This window comes from Odocoileus virginianus, chromosome 24, assembly GCF_023699985.2.
Source record: "Odocoileus virginianus isolate 20LAN1187 ecotype Illinois chromosome 24, Ovbor_1.2, whole genome shotgun sequence".
Lineage (NCBI taxonomy): Eukaryota > Metazoa > Chordata > Mammalia > Artiodactyla > Cervidae > Odocoileus > Odocoileus virginianus.
The window spans coordinates 24,640,912-24,652,871 of record NC_069697.1 but is presented as its reverse complement, the minus strand read 5'-3'; the positions used below and the strand labels follow the sequence as shown (position 1 = coordinate 24,652,871).

The following is an 11,960-nucleotide window of genomic DNA, read 5'->3' as shown; positions in this document are numbered from 1 at the left end:
GTGCAGTGTATGTTCCTTCGTGATATATTTAGGATATTTAAATAAAAACAAAATGGGGCTTTTGTACATACCATCTCCTCTTTGGGAAGAATATCCTTGGGAGAAGTTTTCTCACTGGGGCCAAAGTAGTTTTCTTTTTTCCCCACCAAATGTAACCAACCACCCCACAACTTCCAGCACCCTGTGAGCTCCCCTTTGCAGAAGAACAACAAGGAGAAGTAAAAACAGGCTGGCTGTTCTGAATAAGGAAAGAAAGTACATGTAGCAGGACAGAACGAGGCTAGACACCAGCCAAGGCAGTGTTTCTCCAAGTGTGGTCTGCAGCACTCCTTTGTCGGCTTCACAGGAGGATTCACTGGCCCACCCAGCCCAGTGCTGCTGCTTCTCCCCACACAGCCCATATCACAGCCCGTGTCATCTCGTGCACAGTTAAGTTTGAGAAACTCTCCCCCACCCTGCCCTCAGGTGGTAGGAGGAGGAATGCATGTGAGCTTTCCCAAGGCCCAGGCTCGCCTGGGGTAAAACAAACTGACAGGTGAGCTCTCAGATAGGACTTTATTGTATACATGGGTGGGATAGCCCCCACTCCTTGTGAGGTAGGGAAGCAAGGTTGCGGCAGTAGGCAGCCCTTCAGTGTCAGTGTTGCTCTGAGAATGAAGTATGGGGGCCTACTCAGCAGTGCATCAGCCCCCTGCCAAGCTGGAGGCCGATAGACCCACGCCTCAACTCCTTCCGTCCCAAAGGAGAGCTCTGCAGTGATTTTCTCTCCCCACTTCAGAGAAGGGGGCTGTCTGCCTCTTGAAAGCGGGGGTTGACAGTGGTCGTGATGGCGCTTTGGTAGAGAGGATTGTGGTCCTGCAGAAAGAAGTTGCCGGTGATGTGGAAAAGTCCGAGGACTCCCCTCTTTTATCTAAGTCTAAGAGGCCAGTTTAGAACTTGAGCAGGAACCCCAGGAACTAATGGAAATGAGCAGAGGGACCAGGGTAAGCCTGCAGAGGAGGCACAGGCCTGGGGTGGGGGTTGCGTGGCAGGAATGGGGTGGATCTGGGGATGGTGAAGCAGAAAGCAAAACCCCTGTAACCCCCCCCAGTGGGGGAGGAGACAGCCTCATCACCTGCTTCCAGTTGAGATGCTGCCGCTCCTTTTCGAAACGATGGAATTCTCGGCGGTCATAGATCTCCACTGAGAGCCGATAAGCAAGGACCAATCCCAGTCCCACTGCCACGATGCCCCCCACACAGCCCAGCACAATTATTTGGGTGTGGTCTGCTCCCTCTATGGGGAAGAAACAATGGACTTCTGGGGGCCAGGGCCTAGAAATTGATCACCCGTCACCCACAATGTGTCCAGCCCCATCCAGCCTCCCTAGTCCTGCCTGTCATTGAAAGCAAAGGGAACTTCCACAGGATCAGGGTTATCCCAGCACTCAGGGCCTTAGCCAGGTCCACTTGATCCGGCATCTGCACACTCCTTGGTTCACAGCTCTGCTTCAGTCCCCAGCCGGATTGCCTGGCGTCTTCACCTCAAGAGTTCTGGCCCCTTACCCATTAAACTTGCAGGGCTTCATGTGGCATGTCCACAGTATCCCTATCCACTTACTCTCTGGAGGGCTCACTGTGAGCACAACTCTGCCTCCAGCTTCATCCTCTGCCAGAAAGAAAAAGAGCTGGTTGTCCTGGGTCCTCTCTTTGCACCAGCTGTCATCCAGGGTAGGGGTCAAAACCAGAGTCATGTTGGCGTGGGCACACGCTGTGCTGCAGTTCGTAGCCAGGGGACCAGTCCCAAAGGCTTTGCATTCTGCGCAGTCCCTGTCCAGTGGGTACCAGTAAGTTACCAGCTGGACAGTTGTCACCCAGATGACCCACAGAAAGAGCAGGTGGGCAGGCAGGGCCCAGTGAGCCCTGTTCCCAAGGTGCAAGGCCCGAGGGCTCACCTGTGTGTCTCACATGGTGTCTTGCAGCCTGAGCATTGGTCACAGAGGGCGCCATAGTAGCCGTTGTCACACTGGCAGCGGTTGCATTTGCAGTGTCCGTGCCCACTGCAGAGCCCTCCGTCAGGACCAACACAGTTGTCTGTGTCGCCACTGCATTCACATGCTCTGCCCGTGCGGTTGGCGTGACAGTGACACACTCCACATTGGCAACGGCCAAAGCCTGAGGTAGGGCCACACATAGGGTGACAACCACACTCCCCACAGCCACTGGCACCCCATGCCATCACGGGCTGCCTAGAGCTGATCTGCTCCCGTGCATCCATTTCCCTTTTGAGGGTGTCAGACAACCTCCAACCCCTACATCCCAGCCTGATTCCTGCCCTTAGTATCAAGAAGTTCCCAGAGCCTCAGTGCCCTTGGAGGGCCACTCTGACCCCACCCTTCTCCCCAAGTCTCCAGGTACCTCCACAGAGGATGCCCTCGTGTCGCTCACAGCTGGCATCGTCACACTCGCACAGACGTCCAGAGCTCTGTCCGCTGCAGGTGCAGCGTCCACACTGGCACTGTCCCCTCCCGCTGCACAGGGGCCCTGTGCCATTGGGGGCCCGGCACCCAGACTCCAGATCCGGGGAGGACAGCTCAGCCTCTGAACACTCACAGAGTCGACCCAGGCGGCCGGGGACACAGCTGGGAGGGGGAGGGAGGAGAGGGAAAGGGGCGATCAGAGAATTTGACCATGTCTTGACCTGCCTTTCCCCAAACCCTCTAAACCTAAGATCTCAAGATAGCTGAGAGAGCAGCAGCTGAGAGGTGTATGGACTATTATGGAGTACCGAGCAGCAGAAGAGCAGGGGGAGTTCCAGCGGAGGGAAGAAGCTTCAGGAGGTGAAAATCAGGGTGGAGTCTTGGGAGGTCTACGAAAAAGAAAGCTAGAGACAGAGTCGCCGGTGGAGGGATGGAAGACAGGGTGAGAGGAGTACGGGGGAGCCCTGCGTATGAAGGGAAGTAGGCCCTCACCTGCACACCCCACACTGGAGGTGGCCCTGGCCATCACTGCAGTGAGGAGCCTGGAGCTGGGCGTCACTGCAGTTACAGCCACACAGTGTGTGCAACTCCACAGTCAGCTCCTCGGAGAAGCCACGGGCTCGGAACCTCAGCAGATGAGGCTCTGGGAGGCAGCGGGTAGCTTTGAAGGTAACCAAAAAATTCACCTGAGGACGGGACAGGCGGAAATCATACTAAGACCCTGTGTGCATACACACTCCGGTGCACATACACACACCCCAAACCCATTGGTCATCGAGAACCCTACTTAGCAAATGAAGGGACAGGGTCATGCTAACACCCATCTCCTAGAAACACATTTGAGGAAGCTGCTCATTGAAGTGTCTCAGAGACGACGGGTGGAGGGCTACCCCAGGCTTTTTACACTGTTTCCCAGGCCTGTCCCCCCATCCCCTCCTGCCTGCTCAATTTCCCCCTCCCACCCCCACACCCTTCCTTCTCACCATCTGGTTGAATCGGACGTCGTTGCACTGGCCCCGGTCGCCAGCTTCACCCTGTCTCTTCTCAGAATCCCCACACTGAGATTTGTAAGAGATGTGGACCCCCGGAGGGAGAAGAGAGTGTTCGTGTTCAAGGGTCACAGTGGATGACAGGCTCTGGGGAAAGAGCGAGAGACAGTGACCATGTGAAGGCCAGTTACACCTCACGCCTTCTTCAGCTGTTCCACATCCTGCTGGAACCCCACCCTCAGCCCACCTGGGGGCTTCTTCCGTTCTGCCCAGTCAGGAGGAGCTTCTGCAGGAAGGACCTGGGATAGCCTTGAGCGAGAACACAGGGTCCAGAGGTCTCTAACATGGCATTTCATTGCCGCTGCAGCAAAGACCTGGTGGGGCTCAGGCTAGCCAGCGCTGTAAACATGCAGTAGCTGTGTTTTTCAAACCTCATGTCTGGACATGTAATCTGTGAGCACCCAAGGTCTCAAGAGCAGATTCTTTCAGTTAAGTTTGTCCTCGGAAATTTGATATTGTCTCACATTTTCTCACCATGGGTTTAGAACACAGTCTCTCTTATCAAGAAGCCTACAGTCAAGTTGCAGAGATAAGACCTAAGCCCAAGAAACATGAATGTTTATGGTCTACCTGTAAAATTCTATGGTTCTTGTGAAGAATATCTCTGAATTATTGCTAAACTTATAGTGAAGGCAATCTCCAGATATCACATTCTTTATGTATAGACTGGCCAGGGGACAAGTGCCAGCCCTTGCGTCTGTTATCTGTGTGACCTTGGGCAAGTCACTTAGCCTCCTCCCTGCGTCTGTATCCCCATGGATAAAACTAGAATAATAATTTCCAAGCAGGGTGGGGTTTTAGTGGAGTAAATGAGACAGCAAACAGTGTGTACTTGGGAAGGTGCTTGGCATGAAATAAAAATCAATATTAATTCCCTTTCTTGCCCAGAGCAGTGCTTCATGCCCTGCACAAATCAGGCACTTGAGATTTACAAATGAGTGCAAGACTGAGTGAATGAGCTGTTACACACACACAGACCGTAGGCAGGAGCTGTGGGGTGCGATACCAACAGGTGATTGTCCTCTTAGTTCTGTAATCCTACCTGGGGGTCCCTTTCCACTTTCCCCAGTGCCCCCCCCCCCAGCCCCTCACATTATAAGCATCCATGATGAGCTGCACCACATTGCTGGAGTCCTCACTCAGCTCCCCCACTGCAGACTTGGGAATCAGCTTACTCAGCTCCTGCAATGGGGGGAGTTGAGGGAAATGGTGGGTCACAACTCTCAGGAAAGAAGCTTGTGGGGGGGGGGGGAGTCTGGAAGGAGGGCATATCGGGAGAGGAAGATGGGCCTTTGAGGGAGCTGAGAAAGGCTGGGCATGGGAGGGTTTGGCATTCACACAGCTCTCACCCGGTAGACAGGCAGTGTGGCGCTGGTGACAGCAAAGATGGGCTGGATGTTTGCCGCAGAGAGGGCCTGGGCTACCTGACCCACGGAGGGATAGTCCTGGAGCAAGGAGTGGAGACAAGGTGAGTACCCCAGGCCCCCCTCACAGAATGCAAGGTGCCCAGCAAATCCAGGGTTCCACCAGCTAGGAGGGGAGGGGCTGGGGAGTGGAGTGACTTGGGTTTGTCTGAGGCATGGAGGGACATGGAGAGGAGGAACTGCTGGGGAAGAGGGCAGGGTGGTCACCGTAGGGACAGTGAGGCCACAGGGAGAGGTCCTGGGAGGAGAAGAGATGTGGCTCCCACGGGGAGGGCGGGAAAGGGCGGCGACTCACAAACTCTGGGCTACGACTGTAGAGGCCATTGCTGTCCAAGTGGCAGTGCCCGTCGCTGGGCATGAAGATGCCGCCCAGCTTGCCGTCCCCAGCTGTGTGGAATGTGTCATCCGATGTGAACACCAGCAAGCGGGACACATTTCTCCAGCCAATCTGCTCCTGGAGTGGGGTGGGTGGTAGGCTGTGCACCTGAGCATGGAGGGCCCTTGAGCTACCCCCACCAGCTCTACTAGCCAAGGATTTGGCCGGCCTCATCCTGATTCAGTTTGTCCATCCCCCTGTCTCCAGCTTCAACTCTTCCCAAATAGAGTTGCTGCTAGTGGAGGCCTTGTAAATTAGAAAAGTGTGCCTCTTCCTCTAGACATTTCACTTCAACCCACCAGGAAATTGTCAAAATAAATGTGCAAACTATATGGACTATAATACAAAGGGCACCCCCTAAAATTGTGCACTGACTAACCGCAGATGCCCATCTTGGCTCCAACCAGCTCATTCAACTCAAAGACCCTCCCCACCTCCTCACCTGGCAGAGGGCAGCCTGCAGAATGGCATCAAAGCCACCTTCGGGCAAGTCCAGGTTGCCAGACACGTTCTGGCGTCCCACCTCCCGCTCAAAGGCCTCTGCATCCCCAGTGAGGGACAGCACATGGTGAAAACTGAAGGGTGACTGGCAGCTCTCCAGCCGGGAGGGGCAGGGGTGGCGAAGCTTGGAGGGAACTGTGCTCACGAAGGGCAGCACCGTTTTGTCCACGAAGGAGCCAAAGCCTGGGAGGAATCATGAAGCAGGGGATGGTGAACAGAAGGGATGAGAGCAGAAGGTGTACCAGGGATGGTGCATTTATACCTTGGCCAGGAGACATGGCATCAGGGGAGTGTCCAGGTGGTACGTCTAGGGCACGTCTGACCCTGGGACCTGTCTGAACACAGTCTCTCCAGATTCGGGGCCTCAGTTACCCTTCCAGTAAAATGAGGGGTCCTACAGGACTGACTCTTAAACCTCCCCTAGCTCTGACCTAGAAGATGTCTCTAGGGATAGATATCAGGAACCCGTGGCCTGGCCAGGTCTGTTAGAAACCAGGAGAGGGCACAAGTGTTCTGCCCCTTCATTTCTAAGCCCCAGGTAACCGGCTTCCAGGGAAAAAACAACAGAAAACTCAGGGCAGCCTCTCACCTGAGTCTGCCTGCTCTCTCTCCCCTTGAGAGCATACTTTCACTTAAATAAACCCTCCCTTTACTTTCTTGTCCTATGTTTAGTCACTCAGTGGTGTCCGACTCTGCAACCCTGTAGACTGGAGGCTGCCAGGCTCCTCTGTCCATGGGATTCTCCAGGCAAGAATAATAAGTGGGTCGCCATGCCCTCCTCCAGGGGATCGTCCCAACCCAGGGATCGAACCCAGGTCTCCCTCGTTGCAGGCGGATTCTTTTTGTCTGAGCCACCAGGGAAGCCCAGGAATACTGGCGTGGGTAACCTATCCCTGCTCCAGGGAATCTTCCCGATTACTTTCTTGGAGTGTGGGGGTGGACAGGAGAGGGCAGGTGAGGCCCTTGTGTGTCCTAGACATTGGCAGAGGCTGGGGTGCGGCTGGTTAGAGGCAGAAGGCAGGCAGGGGCGGGCAGGGCTCCGCGGGGCTTACCGATGCGCACGGAGTGGGTGACCTCCTGCAAGCGCACCAGCAGCGCGTGCCCGAGCTGTCGCACGCGCTCCAGGTCGTCCTTCATGGAGTAGCTCAGGTCCATAAGGTAGTACAGGTCCACGGGGTAGCCCTCCGCTCGAAGGAAGCGGACCGGGAGCTGCTGGGGCTCCCCTACGGGTGTGGTGGGGAGGTCAGCGGGCGCGGTGGAATCCCAGCCCCCGGCCTGACTACCCACTACCCCCTAACTCACCCGGCCGCAGCATGACCCGGACCCGCTGCGGCGCCAGCTGGGTGGCCCCCTCGCCGCGGGTGCCCTGGCTGAGCGGGTCGTCCTGCAGCACCTCCTGCTGGCCGCGGGGCTCCTCCAGTTCCCCCGGGAGGCAGCCCCGGGCCAGCAGCTCTTCTCGCCGAGCACAGCGCCGCGCCTCCGCCTCCCCGGACGCCGTGAAGTTCTGCGCGGCAAGGGGAGGTGCGTGGGGATCCCTGATCCCCCGAAACCCTCAGCCCGGCTCCCAGAACCACCCTGCCATCCTGGCCACTTCCACGCCCTCCCGTGTGTGGCAACTCCCTGAGCTCCGCACCCACCCCCAATCCCCTCCCCTCCCTTCCTGCCACAGCTACCCTCAACCTCGAACTTTCTTCCTTGTCCAGAGCCCACTTCCTGCAGCATCCCCCTTCTCCTACCCTTATCCCGACACCCCCTTTCCACCAGATACCTACCTCTCACCTCCCCCAGCAGGGCAGAGTTCCTGCTGAGATCTTAGGGACCTCACTACCATTAAAAAACGAAGAACCTGTTCTCCTAGTCCAACCTCCCCTGCAAACTCAGGCCGAAATGGGAAGGGGGTCAGATTAAGACAGTTACTGGGAAGGGAAACGATAGGGACAGAAGAGGATACCCCCTTCCCCTCAGTGTGTCTGGTACCCCAGGACTGGCTGGGGAGCCACAGGGGAAGGAAATGGTTAGAGCAGTTTCTCAGCCCAGGTGCCAGACTCTGGTCTGGGGACTGGAGGAGACTGACACATACCCAGCTAGCCCAAGAGTCCCTGCCTGGCTCCTCTGGCCTAGCACCTCTGCTCTCTGCCTCCTGCTGACTCTGTCTTCCTCTTCCAGGCCTCCCAGATTCACTACGTGCCTTTTCTCCTGGACCCGCTCAGCCCTGGAGCTCTGTCTTCCCTTGAGTGTGCCCGCATTTCTTATCTCATCTAACTCCCCATTTCCTGTGAGACAGTTCTGCCCCATCCCCCCAGCTCAGGCACCCCTCGTGCTCTGCTGCACCAGAGCCCTGTCTCTCTAAGGCCTGAACAAAGAACAGCTTTGTTTGACCAGCCAGGGAGACACCCTCTCCACGCCAACCCCACCCCCACCCCCGCCATCCTTCTTGCCACTTAGGTAGTTCAGGCCTTTGCCCCAAAGCCCACAGGCTTCCAGCTCCTTCCAGCCTACCCTCCCAGCCTATCCTGCTGCATACCCAGGAACATATCTTCACCCCCAACCCAGATCCAGAAACCCAATCATGCACTTTCTGCAGTGGACTGACCCCCAACATGATAGTATGTGGAGTTGGGGCCTTAGAGAATAAATTAAGGTTAGATGAGGTCATGCAAGTAGAGGCCTCATGATCTATTGATTAGATCCCTATAAGAAGAAACACCAGAGCACTTGTCTGCAGCCCATTGGCAAGCCAGGAAGAGAATCTAGGAACTGAATCAGCTACCACCTTGATCTGGGATTTCACATCCTCAATCAATTTGTTTGTGAAATAAATTCCTGTCACTTAAGCCCCCCAGTCTATGGTATTTTGACAGCCCCAAGTTGACAAATACACTTTTTCATGGGTATACCCACAAAAGATCCCTCTCACTATACACAAAGAAGAGTTCAGCAAAAACATGCTTCCTCCAAGTTTAAGGTCACAAGTCTTCTCCATATATACACAGATACACAGATGCAGACAAACATATATGCAGAGGAATCTTGCATACATGTGTGTGCCCACACACATATAATCAGAGACAGAAGTCATATGTGCACAAACTCAGTCATATACAGGACTACAGAGTGTACCCAGAAAGTCACACATGTGCCCACACAATCATACTTGTATATCCAGGTTGCACACACACACACAGACACGGTTCAGAGGCCACAGGCCCATCTTTACCAGTTGCTTGCACCATGCACAGCTCGGGTGTGAGAGGATGCACTTTTGGCAGGAGGGAGCTGGCTGGCAGGACCCTGGCAGGGACAGATTGGGATCCCTCCACACTGTGGCCTCCTGTGGGGATGTGCTCTTGGCGTCCAATTCACTTTCACCTCTGCTCAGGGCCAGCAGGAAAACAAGGACCATTGACAAAGCCACCATGGTCTGTAATAGGATATAAAGGGGGTCACGTGGGTCCTCAGGAAGGGCCCCCAAACTCTTGGTCCTCTAAACTTAGCCTGTGGTTGTTCCTCTCAAAACTCTACCCCGACTCTTTATCTCCCCCCATAGTTTCACTTCCCCCTGTGGATCCAGCAGTTTCTTCAAAATGGCAGGAAAGGGCAAGTTCCAGGCTGGGGTAGGAGCCTTGGAAAAGACCCGTCCCTCCTGTGTGCAGACTCTATGAGGCCAGAGTGGACAAAATGGCCTAAGCAAGAGTCTGGAGAGGGGACATGGATACACAAAGGTCTGCACTCAGGCCTATTCACCAATTCCAAGCTATAGTGGAAAGAGAACAAAACAGAGAGGAAATGGACCAGGTCTGGTCCAGTCTCAGTCACTCACTGGCTGGTGTCAAGTCAGACTTTCTCTCTGAGCCTTAGTTTCCACAACCTAAAGTAAGTGAGCTGAAAAAAAATAATCTGACAGTCCTTGTAGCTTTCACAACCCTGGACTCTAAAGGAAGAGGGCCAGGGGCTCTAAATAAGAGGGGGTGGGAAGTCAGGGATTAGGAATGACAGGAAAGAATGCTGGAGCAGATGAGGGAGTATGTGAAAAAGGCAGGGAAATCAGCTGTAATTGACCAACATGACAGCAAGAGAATCACTATTAGACCTTAAGAAGAGCTGTCTAAAAGAAAGGAAGGCCAGAGTTGGTAAATTTTTCTCTTTACTGTACATTGCACAAAGGGGATCTAGATTTTTGGAGAAAGAGCTTGAAGTCAGGGTAATTCCTGGAATGACCTATAGGGAAGACCAGGCAAATTTGAGAATTTTAAAAACTTATTAATTGGGACTTCCCTCGTAGTCCAGTGGTTAAGAATCCGCCTTCCAATGCAGGGGATGCAAGTTTGATCCCTGATTGGAGAACTAAGATCCCACATGCCACAGGGTCACTAAACCCACACGCTGCACCTAGAGAATCCCCTGTAGAGACTTCTGTCTCTACAGAAGCCCCTGAGATCGCAAGTAGAGAAACACATACTTGCCTACTTGCCGCAACAAAGAAGAGCCTGCGCACTGCAATGAAAACCTAGCACTTGCCGAAACCAAAGAGAAACTTACTAATTAAAATTTGAATAGGCAATTCAATATCACGTTTCAGAAATCAAAAAGTTAATCCCAATGGCTATTTTTATAGAAATGCAAAAGCTGATCCTAACGTTCATATAGCATTGCATGAATAGCCAAAACAATCTTGAAAAAGAAGAACAAAATTGGAAGACTCACATTTCTCACTTTCAAAACTTACTACAAAGCTGCTGTAATCAAGACAGTGTGGTATTGGCATGCGTGCATGGGTGCTCAGTAGCTTCAGTTGTGTCCAACTCTTTGTGACCCTATGGACTATAGCCCACCAGGCTCCTATGTCCATGGACTACTCTAGGCTACTCCATGCTGGAGTGTGTTGTCATGCCCTTCTCCAGGGGATCTTCCCAACACAGGATCAAACCCACGTCTCCTGTATCTCCTGCACTGCAGGCATATTCTTTACCCACTGATCCACCTGAAAAGCCCATAGTATTGGCATAAGGACAGGCAAAGAGATCAATGGAATAGAATTGAGAGTTCAGAAATATACAAATCTAGACTTGCCTGGTGATCCACTGGTTAAGAATCTGGCTGGGGACACAAGTTCGATCCCTGATTCAGGAAGATTCCACATGCCGTGGGACAACTAAGCCCGTGTACCACAACTATTGTGCTTGAGCTCTAGCGCCCGCAAGCTGCAACCACCAAGCCAGTGTGCTGCAACTCCTGAGGCCCATGCACCTAAAGCCTCTGCCCGCAACAAGAGAAGCCACCACAATAAGAAGTCCACGCACTACAACAGAGTAGCTCCTGCTTGAAGCAACTAGAGAGACCCTTTGCAAAGCAACGAAGACCCAGCACAGCCAAAAGCATTAAGTAAATAAAAGAAAGAAATATACAAGTCCATCCCTTTATGGCCAATTGATTTTCAACAAAGATGCCAAACCATTCAATACAGAAAGAAGTCTTCATCAAAAGGTGCTAGAATGACTGAATATCCACATTTAAAAGAATAAAGTTGGACTTCTACCTCACAACATACACAAAAATTAACTGAAAATGGACCAAAGACCTAAGCATAAGTTCATAAACTATAAATGCCTAGGAAAAAATATAGGGGTAAATCTTCAAAATTTTGGACTTGACAGTGGATTCTTAGCTACGACATCAAAAGCACAAGCAACAAAAGGAGATAGATAAACTGAACTTCAAAATTTTAAACTTTTGTGCTTTAAAGGACATTATCAAGAAAGTGAAGAGACAGACCACAGGATGGGAGAAAATATTTGCAAATCACATATCTGTCAAGTATCCAGAATATATAAAGAACTCTTACACCTCAACAACAAAGAGAAAAACAACCTACTTTAAAATAAGCAAGGGACTTAGATGTTTCTTTAAAGAAGATTAATAAGTGATGAACAACAGATTAAAGAATGCTCAACATGATTAGCCTTCAGGGAAATGCAAATCAAAACCACAGTGAGATACCACTTCACACCCACTAAGATGGCTAGAGTTTAAAAAAAAAAAAAAACATAGAAAATAAGTAGATGAGGATGCAGAGAAAATGGAACCATCATACATTGCTGGTGGAATGTAAAATGGTACAGCAACTGTGGAAAACAGTTTGGTGATTCTTCATG

General features: G+C 52.5%; 1 protein-coding gene across 3 annotated transcripts in view; it reads right to left on the bottom strand.

The window, feature by feature from the left end:
• Positions 1-536: 536 nt before the first annotated feature.
• ITGB7 (integrin subunit beta 7) overlaps positions 537-11,960 on the bottom strand; it is a 15,253-nt gene continuing 3,829 nt past the window's right edge. For all 3 annotated transcript variants that reach the window (XM_020895040.2, XM_020895043.2, XM_020895041.2), the window contains 14 exons: positions 9,026-9,229; positions 7,111-7,312; positions 6,861-7,031; positions 5,750-5,991; positions 5,227-5,385; positions 4,857-4,952; positions 4,600-4,689; positions 3,442-3,594; positions 2,951-3,144; positions 2,397-2,620; positions 1,934-2,153; positions 1,600-1,808; positions 1,115-1,275; positions 537-855 (listed from right to left, as the gene is read on the bottom strand). In XM_020895040.2, coding sequence (XP_020750699.2) covers positions 775-855; positions 1,115-1,275; positions 1,600-1,808; positions 1,934-2,153; positions 2,397-2,620; positions 2,951-3,144; positions 3,442-3,594; positions 4,600-4,689; positions 4,857-4,952; positions 5,227-5,385; positions 5,750-5,991; positions 6,861-7,031; positions 7,111-7,312; positions 9,026-9,226 — 2,403 coding nt within the window. In that variant the 5' untranslated portion in view covers positions 9,227-9,229 and the 3' untranslated portion in view covers positions 537-774. The remainder of the gene's footprint in view (positions 856-1,114; positions 1,276-1,599; positions 1,809-1,933; positions 2,154-2,396; positions 2,621-2,950; positions 3,145-3,441; positions 3,595-4,599; positions 4,690-4,856; positions 4,953-5,226; positions 5,386-5,749; positions 5,992-6,860; positions 7,032-7,110; positions 7,313-9,025; positions 9,230-11,960) is intronic.